Here is a 22931-nt window from a genome sequence, read left to right as displayed (position 1 = left end):
CTCAGTGTGTTTACTTCTCTAGCACCGTCTGCGCAGTATCCCGGAACCAGAGTCTTCCTGCAGCAGAAGGGTGGTGGCGAATTTAGCACATTGCACCTTGGGGGAGGAGAAGTGTGATCTGTGTGCTCAGTGTTCCGCAGTAAGAAGTAGAATAGAAACTTCAGATATTTTCTCTTATATACAAGAGGAGTATAACAATGTGGTCATAGTTTTTCCATAGGCTTAGTAAAGATAGAGTCTCAGTAGCACTGTTGAGAACACTACTGACTGATTTTTATTGTCCTAATTGGATATGATTCCTTTTGCAGGCTACCGTCGTGTTCCTCTGTTTTCCAAAATGGGCGAGAGCCTTGAGCCAGCTGCACTGTTTATTTATGTGTGGTACGTCAGATAGCAACTAAAATCCCTGACGTATTGTTAGCTATACATCCTAATAAAACAGCCAAAACAAATGTCTATACTTTTTTTCTTTATTTAAAAACATAAAGCAAAAGAATTACTTACAAAAACAGAAATATTGAGCAAATTCCCCTTTAATTGGCAAAACAGAACAGTGGAAAAAAAGAAAGCAAAACTGTTCAGAGGGTCCGGACACTGTGACCTTCTTGTAGCCCAGTTTTCCTGCATCCCCTCACCCTGCCGCTCCCCTGCTGTCCGCTGAGGCTGCTCTTCAACTAGCTTGTGTCATTTTAAATGAGTAGAACTTCCAAGCTCTTAAAATATGTCTGATTAGGGGCGCCTGGGTGGCTCAGTGGGTTAAAGCCTTGGCCTTTGGCTCAGGTCATGATCCCAGGGTCCTGGGATCGAGCCCCACATTGGGAAATCTCTGCTCAGCAGGGAGCCTGCTTCCTCCTCTCTCTCTGCCTGCTTCTCTGCCTACTTGTGATCTCTGTCTGTCAAATAAATAAATAAAATCTTTTAAAAAAATATGTCTGATTATACAAGATATGTTGGCAAATATTTTATCAGTAAAAAGAACTGCGAAACCTAAGAGTGTTTTAACTTCTAGACACCCACTGCCACGTGTTGTAGTGAACTGGAATTAGATTCCCAGGTGCTATGTGCCCTTTTACATCCTAGACAGTAATTAGCCCCTGCCTCCTGCTCCTGCTAGTTCTTAGATGCTGGGCATTGGGTTTGGTATCCTGTAATTACACAGACATTTTTATGAGTGCCTATGAAATTGATTTGCAGTCAAACGGTGTTCAATCTCCCTATCTGTAAAAGAGATCTACTCTGTCGACTTCTGTGCTTGGATCTCTGAATTCACACTGTTTTTGAATCTGTGCTAAATGTACTTTGAAGATGGTCTTTGGTCAGAGATGAGATTCCTGTGTTATTTCATATGCTGAGCTTCTCACCATCAGCAGCACTTTGATTTACTCCGTGTCCTATGCAGAGTAATATAGTTCCTTATTAACTCTTCTTCAGAAAAACCCCAGGGATGTTAATTCTTATTCTTGACATTGTTATATAGGAGTGAGGCAAAAGTATGCAGCACAATTTTTGACTAATTAGGGAATCCTCATAATTCAGATTTAATTTCAACAAATTTCAACAAATTAAACCTGAAGTTATAACTAAAATAACAAAAATGACTTTGAGATGTTTACTAATGCATTCTCTCTTGATGGCCAGAAAAATACAAAATAACCCAACTACTTTATTTTACTACTATGGTTTACCCTCAGAACCACATATTTAAAATAAAGATGCCACTGGAATTCAAATACCCAAGTCATAAACAGTGAGAAAAGTCCTAGTATATCATCAATGAGATACTCCCTCATGGCCGTTCTAGGGTTAAGCGTGTGGTGCCCTCTTCCCAGTGGTGAGGCACAGCCAGTTCTCAGACGGATACTTTTATTTTGTCAGATAATAGATCTTATTTAAATCATTCATTGTACAGTCTAATAGCAGGTGGGGTGTTCAGCCCATTGACCCAAGGCCTTAAGCCTTTTAAACTCCTAAAGTCTTCTGAAGATCTGGAATTCCATGAGATTTAAAGACTCTGATCAGGTGAGCTTTTGCAGAAGTGCACTAATTCTGCAGCAGGATAAACTTCTATTTCTTATACCATCAAGATTTGAAATGAGGTAGAAAAAATGATATATACATTTTTTTCCCTCACTTTTGTTCAGGTACTAACCAAATTCAGCTCTCTAACTTTGAAGAACAAATCTTTCATTTTTTGATATCCCACTCTGCATCAGAAATGCACTTTTGAAAGGAAACACTAGATCATTTTATTTCCTGTCCGGTGATCTTATAATGTCTTTTAACATCTTTGGTCCCATTTTTTGTATGCATTTACTTTCCTTTTGAATTGAACTAGAGTATTAGTACTTTGACTACTACGACTATGACTACACTACTACTACTACTACTATTAATTTTCTTACAATAGAAACTACCATAGAAACTCCACAGCCAGGGAATTTTCTCATTTTAGGGAAGGTTGGGAATGATGTGAGAGACCAGCTTTGATTCGTGCTGTCTAAACATGATTTCTTAAAAAAGATTTTGTTTATTTATTTTGGAGAGAGAAAGAAAGTGAGCACACACAGCATGGTGAGGGGAGTGGCAGAAGAGGAGGGAGAGAGAGAGAATCTCAAGCAGACTCCATTCTAAGCATGGAGCCCAAGTTAGAGCTCAAACGGAGGACCCACTGAGACTGTGATCTGATCCAAAATCAAGATCAGCCACTTAACCCATTGAGCCACCCAGGTGCCCCTAGGCATAATTCACTTGCAGGAAAAAATAGGCTTGGTGAGTGGAAAGAAATACAAAGAAATAAAAGGAAGGGCTAAATGAACCCCTGGGCTGTGGCAACAGAAGACCTTTTGTCTTTTAAATTCTCAGTTGAAATGTCAGTTCCTTGTGGGAAGCCATCCACCATCTCTTAGACTAAGTCATGTTCCTTGGTGTATGTTTCCATACAACTGACAGAATGACAGCTAGGAACTGACATTGCACTATCAGGTGGGCCCTGTCATTAGGAGCTGACCTGACACTTGCAGTTAGACCTTGGTGTCTGTCCTGTTGAACATGACCGGCTTCACAGAACAACATTAGACAAGACCACTCTGACCATGACTGAACACATGAATATTGTCCAAAAACAAAAATGCCAAATGTTCTATCTTGGCTAACACGAGTGACTGTTGATTCTTTTTTATTTTTATTTTCTTTTAAGATTTTATTTATTTATTTGAGTGAGAGAGAACAGAAGTGAGAAAGAGGGGCAGAGAGAAAGGGAAAAGCAGACTACCCAGTGAGCAGAGAGCCCAAGGTGAGACTTGATCCCAGGACCCTGAGATTATGACCTGAGTCGAAGGCAGATGCTTAACCAACTGAGCCACCCAGGCACCCCTAGACTGTTGATTCTTTACCCATTATACCTTTTGCCTTGATTCATTGTTTTTTTTTTTTTTTTAAACCTAAGGTTTTTTTTTTTTTTTTAAAGATTTTATTTATTTATTTGACAGAGAGAGATCACAAGTAGGCAGACAGGCAGGCAGAGAGAGAGGAGGAAGCAGGCTCCCTGCTGAGCAGAGAGCCTGATGCGGGGCTCGATCCCAGGACCCTGAGATCATGACTAAGCCGAAGGCAGAGGCTTTAACCCACTGAGCCACCCAGGTGCCCTGATTCATTGTTTTTATCTTATGGATAAGATTTATTCCAATCATAGAATTGCCCCCTACTCTTGACAACATCCAATGCAGGGAAGAGCCCTACATCCTTGAAGCATGCCCTCCCCCCACCTAATCAACTAACACATGTCTAAATCCAATCATAAGTGCTTTTCAACATCCTTTTACTGAGATGCCCCGTAGTTCCCTGTTTGTGGCCCCCCTTCCTTATTGCAATGATCAATAAACTCAACTTTGTATGTTCCTGGTGATCTTTAGCTGATGGGCATTGATGAAAACCTGGCTTCTCCTTCCGTAATATGCATTACCTTGTAGGGATCAGTGTGACAGGAAAGTTTTGTTATGTTGTTGATTTTGACCTTTTCTCTCCTTTTTCTGCTTGTGCTTGTTTAGAGCCTCAGAATGCATAGAGAGCACAATCTCCCCCTTTAGACTTCCTCTGACTTTTGTTTGGGTGATGGTGGCTACCGGAGGCCATCGATGCTGGTTGCTGAAGAGTCAAGTTGCCCTATCTCTGAAAGAAGTGTGGAGAAGCAACCAGTAGTTATAAAAAATAAGTCTTTATTTTCATTTTGGGTATGGGGAGTGTATGGTGATTTTGAGGGACACAGACAATGCACCCAAGAGAGTGCCTCCAAGGGTTGCCGTTAAAATCTTTATGCAGATTTCAAGGGATGTTTGGGAACCACAATGGTGAGAAGCTCATGCTGTGCACTGGTGTAGAGAAAATGGAATCACTCTCAGCGAAGCCCTTATGAGCTTGAACGATGAACATTTTATTGGGAGAACATATGAGTTTCATTTTTCAGGAGTTATTAGGATTCCATAATCTTGGTGCTACATAAACATTTATTAAATTACATTTATTTCAAAGTAATAACCCTCTGGCCATATTTGTACCAACAAAGGATTCTTATGTTGTGGTTTGGATTCTTAGGCCATAAGTTTGAGCTCTCAGTATAATCAGAGCAAACATTTTCCCCAGCCTCTAGAGATTTCCGTTTCACACATCAAAGGGGAGGATTAAAGTGGGATTTCAATTTAGGAGAGATTGGAATCTGTGTGTCTTGTGTAAGACACCCAGCCCAACACCTGGCAGTAGTGGGGAGAGAGTTGAAGTTAAATGCAGTACAAACCTACACTGTTTCAGCAACCAGTGCCTTCTTTCTAATTCCCATGTATATACAATTTAACTTTCACACTTTCAGTCATCTTTCCTGTTCTTCCCCCAGTGCGATTACTTTTCAAATGTGATGCATATCGGCAGTGTTAGTAGTACCTAACACGTGCCGAATGTTAAATATAATTAACCTAAATCCTTTTAGCAATCCTATGTTTTATTGGTAATGAAACAACCCCAGAAACATTGAGTTGCCTAAGGTCTACAGTGAATGCCAGAATCTGGGTTACTGATCCAGGGCAGTCTGGAAAAAAATTAAATGTTTTGATTATGTCACACATTATACAAAAATTAACTAAAAATGGATTATAGGCCTAAATGTCAAAGTATGAAATAAAAACAAAAACTATAAAACTTTTAGAAGAAAGCAGAATATCTTTGTGACTTTGGGGTAGGTGAAGGTTTGTTGGAACTTAAAGCATGTCATATATAAAAGAGATGGTAATGCACTTCATTTAAAAAAGAAATTTTGCTTTATGAAATATGAAAATGAAAAAATCTACAGGATGGAGAGTATTTTTAACATATCTATGAAGAGACCTGTATATACACTCTATAAAGAATACTCACAAGTCAATAAGACAGCCCAGTAAAAATGAGCAAAATATTTGAACATGTGCTTCCAAAAGGAATATATATAAGTGTCCAATAAGTGTATAAAAAATCATAAGTTATTAGGGAAATACAAATTAAAAGTACAATGATTTACCAATAGAATGGTTAAAATAGAATAAAAGGGGCCATACAGATGTTGGAAGGAGGTAGAAACTGAAATTTTTATTCTTTGCTGATTGGAATATAAAATGGTACAATCACTTTAGAAACAGTTGGGTAGTTTCTTATAAAATGGAACATACACGTTCATATGACTCAGATATTCCCCATATATTCCCCATATATCTAACACATGACTCCTAGATATTTACCCAAGAGAAATGAAAACATATGTCTGCACAATACTTTATTTATATACTTTTTAAGATTTTATTTATTTATTCATGAGAGACAGAGAGAGAGAGATGCAGAGGGAGAAGCAGGCTCCCTGCAGGACTCGATCCCAGGATCCTGGGATCATGACCTGAGCTGAAAGCAGATGCTTAACCAACTGAGCCACCCAGGTGCCCTGTCTGCACCATACTTTATATATATGACTGTCAATAGCAGTTTTATTTGTAATAGCTACAAACTGGGAACTACCCAACTGTCCATTAACAGATGAATGGATAGACAAAAATTGCATTATATCCATATAATGGAATACTATTTAATACCATAAAAAGATAAAAAGGACTAAACTATTGCAACATGCATAAATATCAATGAACCTCAAAATCATGATGAATAAAAAATATGGGCAAAATAAGTACATATTGTGTGGTTCTAATTATTTACAATTACAAAAAGTGCAAACTATAGTGACAAATCAGTGAAGGGGGTTCAGGATGGAAGTCAGGCTGGATTAAAAGGAATTACAAGGAAATTTTTGGAAGTGATGGAAATGTTTTCTTGATTGTGGTGATGCTTTAATAAAGGTGTATATGTGTCAAACTGCTCAAATTTTTTACACTTGAAACGTGAGGTTTATTGATCTTCAATTAGGTCTCAAAAAAGTTGAAAAAATAAAGACTCTAAGAAAATAATATAGTCTCAGTTCTCTTCTGGGCATTCTCACCAGTAACCTGCATCGATGGTACAGAGAAGGTTTTCCTGACTCGGCTGTGACAATATATGTTCTGACAGTAAGATCAGCTAATCCTCTAATCAGATCAGGGGATATAAAGTTCTCTAAATTGGAGGACACAAGACTGAGTGGAATGGTGAGCACAGAGCACTATTCTAGACTCTGTGGGGAGCTGGACTTGACAGAAACTTGCAGGGAGCTGCTTGTGCAATGTTTATGACCCATCCACATACACTGAACACCATTCCTTTAACCAAGGAACACTATTTCTTTTTTTTTTTTTTTTCAAGGAACACTATTTCTAATATCCCTTAAGCTAACTGACACACTCTATCGTGTATCTACAGGCAGGGATATTTGAAGTCATAACTTTGGAGTGCAGATTCCTCGCTAGATTTTTTTTTTTTTATTTATTTCAGAGAAAGAGAGTACAAGCAGGGGAAGGGCAGAGGGAGAGGGAGAAGCAGACTCCCTGATGAGCAGGGAGACCGATGCTGGACTTGGGATTTGATCCCAGGACCCTGGGATGGTGGCCTGAGCCGAAGGTGAACGCTCAACCACTGAACCACCCAGGCGCCCCTGTTTTGTTTTCGTTTTTGTTTTTAAAGTAATAGAAGTTTATTAAGTGAAGATATAGAAAAAGCTTTCAAGAGTGAGAAGGGTCCCGACAGGGTTGCCCCGTCATTAGAATTTTTTAAATTTTAACTAATCTCTTCGGGAGGTCTATTAAAACTAATTTATGCACACACAAATATACACATATACCACATATACAAACACACATACATGTGCACACACACACTCATATATTACATGTTTTATTCTGAAGCTAGTAAATTATGGATATTTAAACCAAAGCAAAGGCTAGACTTGTGCTTGACTTTTTTAGGTCTATTTAAAATACCCAAATAATTATTTTTGTTCTTAGTCTAGACCAGTGCTTTTCAACTTATCTGCACACTGGAGTCATTTAGAACATTAAAAAAAATATATTTGCAGAGATTCTGGTAAAATTGGTGTGGCATTTGCTTGAGCATTGGGATTTTAAAAAGCTCTTCAGTTTATTTGAATCCAAAGCTTTCTAAGTATGGTCCTCAAACCAGTTCAATAGCATAATCGGAGGACTATTTAGAAATGCAAAGGCTGTGAGGAGAAGGCTAACAGGCGATTGAAGAGAGAGAAAAGAATGAATTCAGTGCATGTCTTTCTCTGATTCTTCCCCATGAAGTCATCTTCGAGAGGTCGTAGTCCCCAGTGTGACTTGCTTCTCTGGATTCTGGTCTGTAAGAGAGTCAGAGTCAAAAAATAACATGTCAATGAATGAAAACAAATGTTCTGATTTTCTTTTATCCTTCAGTATGATGCATTGCAGGAATAGAAATTAGCCTCTGGCATATGGAATGTTAAACATATATTAAATGCTACAAATTTATTTTTTATATAGTTAGTTTACTCAGAATTTATATTAGTTCCCTCTTTTTCAAGGTATTTGACTTGATTCTAAACTCTATATTAAAACTTACATGATGAGAGATAATGTGTTAAATGATCCAGTGAGAAATGAGGGAGCTAGCACACAGCATCATGAGCAAAAGCAAAGAAATAATAGATCAAAAGCCTAACTTAATTCAAGAAAGTTTTTGGCTAGATGAACAATGATGATTGAGCCTGGGGGCTAGATCCAGATTGTTGCAGGAGAGGCAGTTCATAACAGAGGTGCTGAGAACTAAGAACAAGGTGACAGCTATATTTTCTCATTAAAAGACAGTCATGCAAAACAGTTGTCTGAAGTAAAATATGTAAATGATATCAAAATTACAAAGCTATAAATCATGATACACCATGATATCAAATAATATCTTTGATTCTTTTTTGAGATTAAAAAAAATAATTACTTATTTGACAGAGAGCAAGAGAGCACAAGCAGAGGGAGCTGTAGAGAGAGGGAGAAGCAGGCTCCATGCTGAGCAAGGAGCCTGACATGGGGCTTGATCCCAGGATACTGAGATCATGACCTGAGGGGAAGGCAGACACTTAACTGTCTGAGCCACCCAAGTGCCCTTTTTTATTCTTTTTTGTATTTTGAAAAAAATTCAAATCTCCTTTCCATCATTATTTCTCTAGAGCATGCCATCCCACAGGATTGTCTGCCTAGATAGAACCTTCCATGCTCCTCTGTCCAGTAAGGGAACCACCAGCTGCTCATGATTATTCACCACTGGTGACATGGCTAGTGTCGCTGAGGAGATGAATTTGTAGTTTTGCTTTCATTTAAATTGAAGTAACCCCATGGGGCGGGTGCCTACCCTATGGGTGGGTAGAGCTCTGGAGAGACGGCCTTGCTTCTGCTCTTCTTGGTTTCAGGCTCTTTCCATTATGCTGACTCGCACACCATCTCTTATGCCACAAAAAGGACATGATAATTATTATGTCATTTTCTGATATGCATTTCTTTCTAGCCCTCCTCAGTCTGTTGTGGATCCAGTCCACTAAGACAATACAATATCTTATTTGGATAGCACTTAGCAGCTTACAAAATGTTTTCACACACAGTATTTAGTTTGATCCTATAGATAATTACGAACTGTGTTTTTCTTAAGTGATTCCCCCAAGTGAAAGTTTCCTGATTTGATCAAGTGAAGGAGCTCATGTAAAGGAATGTTTGACTGACAATATAAACATTGGTATTTTGAGATATTCTAGAAAAATGCTTAAATTGTTCAGTGATAATGTGAAAAGAATACTCAATTGAACATCAGGAGACCATGTCTGCTACCATTGATGATCATGATAATAATGATAATTATAATAGTAGCAATAAATATAATTATGTACCAACAATATTCCAAGCATTGTGCTAAGTGTTTCATATGTATTACCTAGTTTAATCCTCATGGCAATCCCAGAAGATTTTTCAGATAAAGACACTAAAAATTAAAGAGGTTAAGAAATGTGTTCAAAATAATATATTGAAGTTGTCTTGGTAGAGTACTTTATCTCTCATTGTCAATTTACTTCTTTTTAAAAGTGAGGTTTCTGAACCAAATAATCTTGTTGTATGTGCGCGGTATGTGTAAGTTTTGTAATTGTGGAAATGTAGCGATCGGGTGTAGGATAACTTTTGAAAAATGCTATTTCCCAAAACACTTTATTTTTATATTGATCTTGTTTTAAGTAGCATATTTCTACTCATTGATTTGATATGTTATCATATCAAACTGAATGTTTGTGTCCCTCCCAAAATTCGTCTGCTGAAGCCCTAGTCCCCACTGTGATCTTATTAGGAGGTGGGCCTTTGGGAGGTAATTAAGTTTTGATGAGGTCATAAGGTCAGAGCCCCTATGAGGGGATTTGTGCTCTTATAGGAGGAGAAAGGGTCACAAGAGCATTTCTTTTCACCATATAAGGTTATAATGAGAAGGTGGTAGTCTGCAAGCCAGGAGGAGAGCTTTCATCAGGAACCAAATCTATTGGCACCTTGACTGTGGACTTCCCAGTCTCTAGAACTGTGAGGAACAAATGTCTGTTTTTTAAGTCATTCAGTCTGTGGTATTTTATTCTAGCAGCTTGAGCTAAGGCAGTATCTTAGCTAAGACAGTATCTTCTAGATCTTGCTGAGAACATGAATTAGATTTTTGTATGTGTGTGGGTGTACCAAACCAGTCTGACCTCTTTATTTTAATTTTTTTAGATATTATTTCTATTGAAGTGTAGTTGACATACAATATTATATTAAGTTCGGGTGTGCAATGTAGTGACTCAACATTTATATACATTGACAAGTGATCACCTTGGTGATCTGTCACCATACAAAGTTGTTACAATATACGTTTCCTATGCTCTATATTATCTTATTTATTTTATAATTAGAAGTTTGTACCTTTAATTCCCTCCCTCTATTTTGCTTATTCTGCCACCCCCTCCCCATGAGTTAGATTTTTAGAAAATGAGGATAAGTAATGCCTACCAGATTTATGATAAAGATCAACTGAAATAATATATATAAAATGTTTACTACTACTGTGTCTGATGCATAATAAGGATAAAAAATAAGGATAAAAAATGTAAATATAATTGAAGTGGAATATAGCTCAGTGATTAAGAGGATGAATTCTGGCACTTGATTTCTTAGGTTCATAGCCTCTGCTACCTACTAGCTGAGGGACCTAGGGCAAATTACTTTTTTTTTTTTTTTTTTGCTTTTTAGTTTTCACATCAGGGGAATCAAGATAATAATTATTGTAACAAGGATTATATTGACAAATGTATGTAAAGAATTTGAGACAGTGCCTGAAACATGAGTGCCCATACATATTAGCTATTGACAGTATTATCATCATGTTTGCATGAGCTTTTTCCAACAGAAGATGTTACCTTGATTACTCCCCTAAAGCTTCTCTAGGATTAATTTTCTCCTGCATCAAATGATTTTTGGGGAGGGGGGCATCTCTGATCACATTTGTAATTGAAAATCTAAAGAAAGATCAATCAGAATTTTTGCTAGGTAAGCTTCCTCTGCACTTGTGTGTCCTGATGCGTGAGTAGATGTGAATCAGAGCCAGGGCAAGCCTGAAATGCATGTCAGCAGGCAGCACGCCCAGGCAGCAAGCTTTGGAGTTTGAGCACTTCTACCCAGAGAGGGACAAATCTCTTTCTTGTGGGCTGGTAGTGAGTTACTCTGCAGTGAGAAGAGCCTTGACAACGAAAGATGAATCACACCCAGTTCTGTGGGCTTCCCCAGGGCGTAGGTCTTTTGTCTTCAGGGTGTCAGAGATGGAGGTCCCGCACTCACGGTTTCCTTGAGGAAGGCAGGGGTGTGTGGGGCTGCAGCTCCGGGGCTCTTCCAGGGGTGGCAAAGGCTAGTGCTGCTAGGGTTGCTCTCAATTCCTGTCTCGCCTGAGTAATTTTGATGCTGTGTGTATGGAGGTTGGGTTCCAGCTGGTTTCCAATAGATGAGCAAGGCTTTTCTCTCAAAAATGTTCTTCTTTTAAATCACCTCAGCTTAGTAAACTGTTAAACTGGTAAAATGACAAAGATGTATTCTTAGATTCTCCAACTTTCCAAGGAATTATCATCAGTGGGGAGCTTCCTGGTGAATAGAAATCTATTATAGATTGTATTGTGTGTTTCTTCTTAAGAAGAAGTAACATCTTTAAGAGTAACATCTTTAATGTGATATTCTATAGAGGACAGTATTGAAGGTATGGTTGTTGTTTTCGCAAATACCACTATCCAATGGTTTCTGGGAGGCACAGAAGGTTAGGATAATGAGGAGGTGGAGGGGGACATTTCTCATAATACAGTTTGAGACTGAGAGACATGTGTTTTTTTTTTGTTTGTTTGTTTGTTTGTTTTTTAAAGCATAATTATCAATAGAAGATGCTAAATAGATAGTAATTTTGACAACATCAGGAATCTGATTATCTTTTAGGTATTATCTCCTGAAGGTAGACTTTGGATAAAAAAATTTTCCTATCACTTCTATTTTTCCTTGGGATCCAAAGTGCTCCCCACCTCCCCACCTCGCCACCCAACTCCTTACCCTGTGCTGTTCAGTAGGAAAGGAATCTAGAGCTTTGGGCAAGTCCCTTCATCTTCGAGCAGAGTGCTGTGGTAGAAACTGCATGGACTTTGAATTCAGGCTAGAGCTGGGTTTGACTACTGGGTTCAAAATATTTCTTGACTTTTTTGAGATTTCTTTTTTTTTTTCTTTTCTTTTTTTAAAAATGGAGATACCATTGCTTATCTTACTTTGAAGACTAAATCACCGCACTATGGGCAGAGTGCCTCATGCATATAGATCTTCAAAAAATGTTAGTTTGTTTCCCCTTTCTCACTACAGGAGATAGTGAACAAAGACTTTAACTAAGAAAGAAACTCAGGCAAAAGCAAAGGCAAAGGCAAAGGCAAGAATGTCTGAAGATATATATGTATATTTTTCAAAGCCAAACTCTGCCAATTCCCGGTGTCTGTTTTATATTATTTCTTTATTGACATTCTCTATTTGGTGAGGTATCATTCTTATGGTTTCCTTTAGTTCGTTGTATGTGATAGCTCTTTGAGCATATTTTTAAAAAGTTTTTTTAAAGTCTCTGTCTCCCAACTCTAGTGACTAGGATTTCTCAGGGACAATTTCTATTAATTTCTAACCGCCCCCCCCCCCCCACATGTATAGCACATACTTTCCTGTTTATTTGTATGCCTTATAATTTTTTGCTGAAGTTTGGACATTTTGAGTATTATAATGTGACAACTCTGGAAACCAGACTTCTCCTTTTCTTTGAAGTTTGTTGCTGCTTTTTATATTAGTAGCTATTTGTTTAGTGAATTTTCTGGACTAGTGTTTTGTAGTTTGTATTCTTTATTGTGTCTGTTCCCTAAAGACCCTGTTCTGTTTACTTGGGGGTCCACTAGTGATTTGACAAAAATTTCCTCAAACTATTGAATCCAATTTTTTTTTTTTAATTTAAAAATCCAGTCTTTGTATATATGGGCTCTGTGTATATGTTGGAGGGTGCCTTCAACACTCAGCCAAGACGCTTGCAGCTTTGTCTTAGCCTTCACTTCTTGTTGCCTAGAGCTCAAAGGTCAGCCAGAGATGAGAGCTTTGTGCATTCACAGGTCTTATTGGAACAAGCTCCTGGCCTGAGCATGTGTGGGTCTTACTGATTCCCACGGACATGTGAAAGCTTTTCAATGCCCTCGTTCTCCAAATCATCTCATTCCCTACCCTTTCTTTCTAGACATTTCAGTTGGTCTATTGTGTGCCCCATTGTTATCCCTTGTCCACAGCAGCAGTGTTAACACATTTGCTCTTGAATGTTTTCAACAAATGTTCCCTGGGCAGCTACCTCAGCGCTGGAAGAGTTCTAAGGTAGGTGAAATAAAGACAAGCCCTTTGAGCCGGTTCTTCAGGAAACACTAGATAGCTCAAAACAACCACAGTTTTTTAGAGTAAGACCTATTCTGCTTCCTCCCATATTAGGAATCTATACCAGGGATGTGAGCTATTGTCTTTAATGGGGCCACTAAGCTGGGGATTGGGGGTGGGACTAGGGTAATTTAAATGCTACAAAACTGTTTTCAAAATTCACTTGTTTTCTCTTGATTAAGCGTCTTTTTTTTCTTTTTTCAGTAGTCTTTGATTTGTTTCCATAATTCCAATAAAATTGATTTTGACAGTGTTTGCCAGGGTTTTTTTTTGTTTGTTTGTTTGTTTGTTTCTGTTTGTTTGTTTGTTTTTTGTGGAGTGATGTTCCTTTGGAGTTCCCTATTCCCTCACTTTCACTGATGTCACTCTCCACTAATATTATTAACATCTTAGTATAGTATATTCGTTGTGATGAATGAGCCAATACTGATCTACTATTATTTTTTTTTAAAGATTTTATTTATTTATTTGACAGACATAGATCACAAGTAGACAGAGAGGCAGGCAGAAAGAGAGGAAGGGAAGCAGGCTCTCCACTGAGCAGAGAGCCCGATGCGGGGCTCGATCCCAGGACCCTGAGATCATGACCTGAGCCGAAGGCAGAGGCTTAACCCACTGAGCCACCCAGGCGCCCTGATCCACTATTATTAACTAAAGTTCATTCTTTATTCAATTTTCCTTAGTTTTTACCTAACGTCATTTTTCTGTTGCAGAGTCCCATCTAGGATATATATTACATTTGCAAGTCATGTCTGTGGAGGCTCCTCTTGGCTAGGACAGTTTGTCAGGCATTCTTTGTTTTTGATGAACTTGACAGTTTTGAAAATTACTATTCAAGTATTTGGTAGGATGTCTGTCAGTTGAGTCTGACTGATGTTTTTCTCATGAGTAGACTGAGGCTATGAGTTTTTGGAAGGAAGACCTCAGAGGTCATTTTAATCAAATCTTACCAAATATGCATATTGTTACCATGATTTTTCACTGTTGATTTTGATCTGCATTATCTGATTGAGTAAGTGTTTGTTAAGTTTCTCCATCAGAAACTACTCTCCCCACCGCCTTTCCAAACATTCTTTATGTGGAAGTCACTATGCTCAACCCATACCTAAAGAACGGGTAGTTATGTTTCAAGTTCTAGAAGGCAGAATATCTGCATTAATTATTTGGAATTCTGCATGGGAGATTTGTCCTCTCTCTCTCTTTTTAACATTTATTTATTCATGCAGTCATTCATATCAATACAGACTCATGGATAACTATTTTATACTTTGGGATACGATCTAATACTACTGTTCAACTTGTCTCAACCTTGGTCACTGGGCGCTCTTCCATTTGGCTCCTGTCCTAGGGACTATCTTCACCCCCATCACCATGTTTATTTCAGTTGGAGAATCCCTGGAGGCAGATCCCTTACCTGAAGCTGTGGCTGATATCTATGAACAATAGAAGTAATAGAAGTCTAGTGATGATTAGTGTTTTTGCATCTGATCTTGAAAAAACTCTTTCCTCAGATTTAAATTTTACAAGTGTTGAATAGTATTTTCTTTAGTTAAAGTCTTTGGTATTTTGTTTTCTTTTATTGTTTCCATATTCTTATTCTTTTCAGATTGTTTCAGCTGGGTTTGTAACTTTGTATTCAGCTTCTTATTCTGGCTTCTCTACTTCTCTAGCTCACAGAGGGACAACATTTGTGTCCTGGACCCCAGTCCCTTTTTTCCTTTGTCTTTGCCCTCTGGCTCAGACATTTGTTTTTCTTACTTTCTACTTTCAGAGTTTTGCCTTGAGAAAAATGAAATCAGTGAGTTTCCATGTTTGTCACACAACCCTTTCAAACAAGTTTTGACTATCATGACCCTCTTGAGTAGGACAGTCCCACCTAAAAGGTACTATTCCTATTAGACCAACATGTGCTCCAGATCAAGACTTGACCTATTATCATCTTGTCTGACTTCCTTTTAGTAAGTTTTCCCTTTGTTTAATTTTTCTTTAGAATACCAGTTCCATAAATTTTCCAAATATGTTTTCCAAATATGCCACCCCCTTGGCAATAATTCTATTCCTCTGAATGTCACACAATAATTCTTGGAGTCATTTGCCCCTATCTTCCTGGGGTTTCCTTCTCAAATTTGACTAAATGTTCTTAACCACTTTAGGGCTCTGTCCTAGTTTTTAAGAGATGGTTTGCCAGTTGTTCTTACAAAATGCTGCTGCTTTAAGAGGAATCTTTTTAATAAAATTTCTGACCTTAGTTCTCTCCAGGATGTCATTATATCTGCTCTCCAAGGCATTTCCTCTTTTGATCTGATTGATTTTTTTTTAGGTACCAGTCTTCCTTTCTGAACTGGTAACAACTGAAATATATTGCCCTTTTCTATCACCTTCCTTCAGAGAAGTTAGACTCGAGTGTTATCACCTTTTTAACTTTGTAGTTCCTTCTCCCAGCTCTTAGCATCTGATTTCTCCTTCATGTCTGTCCAGCCTATGTTTTAAGATCTCAATATTTCTTTTAAGGAAATATCTTTCTCATTACTACACAGTTTGACATCCTCTATTTTATTTTCCTTCTTCTATTACCTTGTTCTGATGGTACGAAAGAAGGTACTTATTTAAGCTACTCCAATTTCTTCTTGGCTCCTAGGGAAAATCAGAATCTCAGAGCCATGGGCTGACAGACCTTTAAATTGCTTTCTCAATTTTGGAGCATTTAATAACCTCAGTCAGTTATTTTTTGACGTCAGCCTAGGAAGAGGGCATAGTCTCTTTATAAAAAGAGTCCCTAGTCCTTTTGATTTAAATATTAACATAATCAACATTCCTTTTATGACTGCAGCCATGGTTTGAAACTCTGAGCTCCAATAATGAGAGTTTCTTTAATGATCAAATGCAGAGCCTGCTTGAAACTGTTTTGTTGAAGTAAAGGCAGTCTAATGGGCATGCCACATGAATTCGAGTTTGGTTCTATCTCCTCCATTGCTCTATCACCTTATGTGCATTTCAGAATAGCATACACACACACACACACACACACACACACACAGAAGAACACAATTTGGAGAAGTTAGTATAGTAGGCAAGCTCCTGTCTGTAGCTAGGAATTTTAAAATACAACTCCACTAAAATTTGTAGCATATTTTGAATTCAGCCACTGTTCAAATTTCTGCCCTAGTATTTAGAGATCTCGCTAAGAAATCCATTAAAGAAAGCAGCCAATGTTCTCTCTCTCTCTCTCTCTCTTTTTAGATTTATTTATTTATTTATTTGAGAGAGAGTGAGGAGGAGTGAATGCATTTGTGCATGTGTGCACAAGAGTAGCGGCGGGCAGGCAGGGGGCAGATGGAGAGAGAGAGAAGGGAGAAAGAAGCAGACTCCCAGTGGGCTTGATCTCACACCCTGAGATCATGACCTGGGCTGAAATCAAGAGTTGGATGCTTAACTGGCTGAGCCACCCAGGTACTCTGCCAATGTTCTTTTATCACCTAATGCTTGAAAAGCTTATTTAAGAAAATAAAAAAAGAGTTGTCTTTCCTTAGAGTCTATTTTGTTCCAGGGACTAAATTTTCTGTGGTCTATATTCATGAATGCCTGAGGTTTAATGCTACATCCCTTTAATAAAAACCAGTCACTTAGTGTAATATAAGCCATTATAAACTACCATAATTAATAAATTCACATGGTCCACACTTACCAAAGCGTAAAGTCTAAGCAGTCTGTCTTGATCCACTGAAACTTTTGTGTTAATGTTGAAGTGTTGGCCTCAACATTCTTTCTGGAGAAAAAGCTTTAGTTAGGTTTAACCAGTTCAACTAAAATATTTTCAGAACACATAAGATCCTGGCTCAGAAATAAAATATATCTTAATTTGTGACATGTGTGTTGCAATATAGGGCTGAGATTGCTGAGAAATTGCTTTAGTCATTAGCATTTCTTCCAAGTGCTATCAAGTCTTCACTTCTGGCCTGGATAATATGTAAATAGTGGGGCCCTCCCAATAATCCATTCCCTCTGGGAATCAAATCCTGACCTTGAACTATGTTTGCTGGAAGTGGGTCTCTGGTACCACAACTACTTAACTGTTACAGTGGCTACGTTGTATCTGTGATCTTCAGATTCTTTTTTTTTAAGATTTTATTTTTATTTATTTGAGAGAGAGAGGGAGTGAGTTTGAGGTGGGGTTTGGAGGGACAGAGGGTGAGGGAGAAGCAGACTCCTGTTGAGCAGGGATCTTTAACATGGGGCTCAATCCCACCCAAGCCAAAGGCAGATGATTAACCCACTGAGCCACCCAGGCACTCCTGATCTTCCAATTCTTTTAGCTTGTGTTTTTCGAGAAGTCTTACTTTTCTGTGGAAATTTTTAAGATCAGGAATTTCTCAGGAATTTTTAAGATCAGAATGGACAATTTAGGAGGGTGTTGAGAGGGTGGCTAATTGTCGAATGTTTTAGGTCCCTCACATCCACTTAACTTAAAAATACATTTCTTGGGGCTCCTGAGTGGCTCAGTCAGTTAAGCACCTGACTTGATTTTGGCTCAGGTCATGATCTCAGGGTTGTGAAATCGAACCCCATGTTGGGCTCCACACTGGATGTGGAACCTGCTTATGAGTCTCCCTCTCCCTCTGCTCCTCCCCCACTAAAAAAATACCTCCCTCCGTCTATCTCTCTCTCTCTCTCTCTCACACACACACATACACACACATGCACACATTCCAATTAAAATTTCATTTGAATGGGAAGATGATGCTATGATGAGACATTCGAATGTCATTCTCTAAGGATATAATAATTCCTCCCTTCCCCATCTCATTAGATTTCTTGTGGGGAACAAATAAAGTACATTTATAAAAAAGACTAAAGGAGCTTTAAAAGATTGTATGAATGAAAATTAATATTAGGGATTTTGGTTTTCTTGTTCACTGGTGGGTCATTCAGTCATTTATGGTGGCAATAATTCACAAATACTTACTGGGCATCAACTATGTACCAGGTATCTGTGGGGCTGAAACAGGAAAACAGATGAAGACAAAATGTATTAGTTAGTTACAGCTGCTATAACAAAGGACCAGAAACCAAGTGACTTAAACAAAAGATTTTTTTTGTCTCACTATCCTGGAGACAGGAAGTCTGAAGTTAAGGAGTTGGCAGGATTGATTCCTCCTAACAATTTTCAGTGCTTCTCTCCTAGCTTTGGGGAGTTTGCTGGCAATCTTTGGAGTTCCTTGGTTTGCAGATGCCTCACCCCAATCTTTACCTTCATGTTCATGTGGTGTTCTTTCTATGTCTGAGTCTGTGTCCAAATTTGCCTCTTTTATAAAAATAACAGTCATTTTTGGTTAGAGGCCTGCCCTACTCTAGTGTGACCTCATCTTAACTAATTGCATCTGCAGTGACCCTGTTCCAAATAAGGTCACATTCTGTGCTGGCAGTTAGAAATCCAACATATGAATTTTGGGAATACACAATGTGATCCATTAAAACGACATACCATCTGCCTAAATCTGAAGATTATAGATAAAACTAACAAGCTGCTAAATATAATATGCTTTCTTCTCTTATTGTGACAAATGCATCTTTATAAACACCTGCAAAGAAGGATAGGTTTCAGTTTAGAATTCTTGGACTTCTTTGAGATTGTCATCAGGTTATCGTGGCCTAAAAGGGGCTGGATCCTTTCCCAGGAACCTCTGTGTGCCCCATTTGTTTCTCCCTGCCCTGGTCTGTCTTTGCTGTGGATGTCTTTTGCATGTCCGCGGACACTCCAGCTGGCACATTCCAGCTGCATTCATATACCCTGCTGGCAGCCTCCCTTTGGCCACCACTAGGGCCTATGCTTTGCTCACATTAGTGATGCAGTATCATTTTAGAGGAATGGGCCCTTAGAAGAAGCCTGCAAAAGCTGTTGGGGTAGGAAGTTCTGAGGTCCTGGTACTGGGAATGTGGTCTAGAATGAGGTTTCTGGGTGTGGCTAAGACAGCTGGAAGAATCAACTTTCTCTAAGGTGAGGGCACTGGGACAAGGACTTGTCCTGCCTGGGTCTAAGGCTGTACTGTCAGTGAACAAAGCTTCTTTACAGTCTTGGGATTTAGTTTTTAGTGAAAGGAGACAAACCACAAATAATAAATAAAAGAAATAAATTGTATAGAATGTCCAAAGATGGTAAGTACATAAGAAGAAAAGTAGAGGGACTATTATCATCTTGGGATAGGGCAGTTTACAGTATTACAAAGAGTGGTCAGTATAGGCCAGACAGAGCTGGAAACATTTGATCAAGACTTGAAAGAGGCAAGAGCGTTAGGCAAGTGGATTTATGGGACAAGAGTCCCTTTTGGAAAGAAGGAGCTATCGGATATATAATCCAGAATGGAAGCATGCCTGGAGTGCTCAGGGAGCAGAAAGGAGGCCAATGTTACTTGAGTGCTGTGAGCATAGGCAGATGTAATGGAAGTTAAAATCAGAGGGGTAGCTGATGGGAGATTGGAAAACATAGGGCCTTTTAGGTTATTTTAAAGGTTTGGGCTTTTACTCTGAGATTAGCGGCTCTTGGAGACTTTTGAGGTGATGAATGACATGATCCTTCTAGCCTCTGTGTTGAGAATGGACTAGAATGAGGACAGGGTAAACATAGAAACAAGAACACTATTTAGAAGAAGGCAATTGTAGTCATCCGAGATAAAGATGACAGTGGTAGCTTGAACCAGAGCAGTGACAGATGGAGAGTGGTAAGTGGTTGGCTTTGGGATATATGTTTTAATATAGAGCCATCAGGAGTTTCTGATGGACTGAATTTTATTCAGAGAAAGAGAGGGAGAGGGTATCAAAGATTACTTCAGGTTTTTTGCTCTTTAAAACAGGTTTGAGGGGGAAAGATCAAGAGTCTAGTTTTGGACATGCTGAGTTTGAGATACTAGATATTAGATACTCAAGGAGAATATTGAGTAGGCAGTTGGATACGGACTTCTAGAATTTGGGAGGGGATCTGGGCTAGAGTTTTAAAACTGGGGATCATCAGCAAACAGATGTTAATTAAAGCCATGAGAATAAATGAGATCATTAGAGAGTGAAGGTTGATGGAGAAGAGGACCCAGGAGAGAGCTCTGGGTCATACCAACATTGGAGGTTGTGGAGAAGATGATGCTCTTGCAGAGAAAACTGACAAGCAGTGACCAATGTTATAGAAAAGAAGCACAAGAGAATGTGGGTGTTCTGGAAGCCAAGTGAAGAAGGAATACTGAGGAAGATAGAATTACTGATTGTGTCAAATACTGCTGACACGAAAGGTCAGATTAGAGCTGAAAATTGACCTTTGGATTTAGCTGTGTGAAAGTCAGTAGAGACTTTGATAGAAGTAGTTTTGGTGAAGTGTTCAGGGCAAATACCTCCTTGGAATGGGTCTGAGGAAAAGTGCAAGCAGAGAAACCAGAGACCAAGTAAACTGTTTTTGAAGAGTTTTGCTACAAAGAGGAATAGGCAATGGATAACTATTTAAAAGAGGAAGGAGGGTGCTGATATATTTTTTTCTTATAAAGGTGGTAACACTATGTAACCATGCACATCATGATTTTATGCTGAAGGGAATTCTCCCTAGTAGCAAATAAAGAAAGATGTTTTTGAGAAGAGAATTCCAGTAACATTTGTGAACAGGTGGACAGGTTGGGATCATATGTAAAAGTTGAGAGGTTGGTTTTGTGCAGGAGCATAGGTAGTTTTCCTATGGTAATAGGTAGGAAGGAGGGACATAGGATCTGCTTGGTGGGTAGACACCATAGTGGACTCTGTAGAGGTCTTTTGACTGATTCTAATTTCTAAGTGAAGTAGGAAACATCAGCTGAAAGAAAGGATTGGGGTAGAATGTGCTAGGCTTTCAGCAGAGAGAAGAACTTATAGTCATTGTCTGGCAGAAAGGGAGAGTGAAGGGACTTGGAAACAGTGATTGCCCAGCAGCACTGATGACTTACTTGACTAGCATGATCATGCATTTTAAATGGCATCACATTAACTCATATCAGACACTCAAATATTTTCTGTAAGTTTTTTTTAAAAATCCAGTTAGCTAATATACAGTATTATATTAGTTTCAGGGGTACAGTATAGTAATTCAACAATTCCATACATCATCCATTGCTCATCACAAGTGCACTCCTTAATCCCCATCACCTATTTAAGCCACTCCCCCCCTCCATCACCCTCCTCCTTGGTAACCATCAGTTTGTTCTCTGTAATTAATAGTCTGTTTCTGTATTTGTTTCTGTCTCTTTTTTCCCCTTTGCTTGTTTGTTTTGTTTCCTAAATTCCACATATGAGTGAAATGATATGGTATTTGTCTTTCTCTGATTGACTTACTTCACTTAGCATTACACTCTCTAGCCCCATCCATGACATAGCTTTCTCTAGCTTTGGAAAGATTTCATTCTTTTTTATGGCTGAATAATATTTCATTCTCTCTCTCTCTCTCTCTATCTATCTATATAATCTTTTTTATTCATTCATCAATCGATGGACAATTGTTTCCATATCTTGGCTATTAATGTAAACAATGCTGCAATAAACATAGAGGTAAATGTATCCCTTTGAATTAGTATTTTTGTATTCTTTGGGTAAATACCTGGTAGTGCAGTTGTTGGATCACAGGGTAGTTCTATTTTTAATTTTTCAAAGAACCTCCATACTGGTTTCCACAATGGTTATACAAGTTTGCATTCCTACCAATAGAGCATGAGTGTTCCTTTTTCTTCACATCCTCACCAACACCTGTTGTTTTTTGTGTTGTTGATTTTAGCCATTCTGATAGGGGGAGTGTGATCTCTTATTGTAGTTGTGATTTGCATTTCCCTGAAGATGAATGATGATGAACATCTTTTCATGTGTCTGTTGGCCATCTGTACGTCTTTAGAGATATGTCTGTTCATGTTTTCTGCCCAATTTTTAACTGGATTATTTGTTTTGGGGGTGTTGAGTTTTATAAGTTCTTTATATATTTTGGGTACTGACCCTTTATCAGATATGTCATTTACAAATACCTTCTCCGGTTCCGTAGGTTGCTTTTTAGTTTCATTGATTGTTTCCTTCACTGTGCAGAAGCTTTTGATAAAATCCTAGCAGTTTATTTTTGCTTTTGTTTCCCCTGCCTTAGGAGACAGATTTACAAAGAAGTTGCTATGGCTGATGTCAAAGAGGTTACTGCCTGAGTTCTTTTCTAGGATTTTTATGGTTTCAGGTCTCATATTTAGGTTTTTAATCCATTTTGAATTTATTTTTGTGTATGGTTTAAGAAAGTGATCGTTTCATTCTTCCATATATAGCTGTCCAGTTTTCCCAACACCATTTGTTGAAGAGAGCGTCCTTTTCCCATTGGATATTCTTTCCTGCTTGTCAAAGATTTGTTGACCATAAAGTTGTGGGTTTATTTCTGAGTTTTCTATTCTGTTCTATTGATTTTGTGTCAATGCCATATTGTTTTAATTACTACGGCTTTGTAATATCACTTGAAGT

General features: G+C 38.4%; 1 protein-coding gene across 7 annotated transcripts in view; it reads left to right on the top strand.

The window, feature by feature from the left end:
• The window catches only part of PLCZ1 (phospholipase C zeta 1), a 48210-nt gene extending 47769 nt beyond the window's left edge, over positions 1-441 (top strand). For all 7 annotated transcript variants that reach the window (XM_032855428.1, XM_032855425.1, XM_032855426.1 and 4 more), the window contains one exon: positions 309-441. In XM_032855428.1, coding sequence (XP_032711319.1) covers positions 309-394 — 86 coding nt within the window. In that variant the 3' untranslated portion in view covers positions 395-441. The remainder of the gene's footprint in view (positions 1-308) is intronic.
• The last annotated feature ends 22490 nt before the right edge of the window (positions 442-22931 follow it).

This window comes from Lontra canadensis, unplaced genomic scaffold, assembly GCF_010015895.1.
Source record: "Lontra canadensis isolate GAN:19392208 unplaced genomic scaffold, GSC_riverotter_1.0 scaffold9, whole genome shotgun sequence".
NCBI lineage: Eukaryota > Metazoa > Chordata > Mammalia > Carnivora > Mustelidae > Lontra > Lontra canadensis.
The sequence above is the reverse complement of the archived record's forward strand: the minus strand, read 5'-3'. Positions and strand labels throughout refer to the sequence as shown.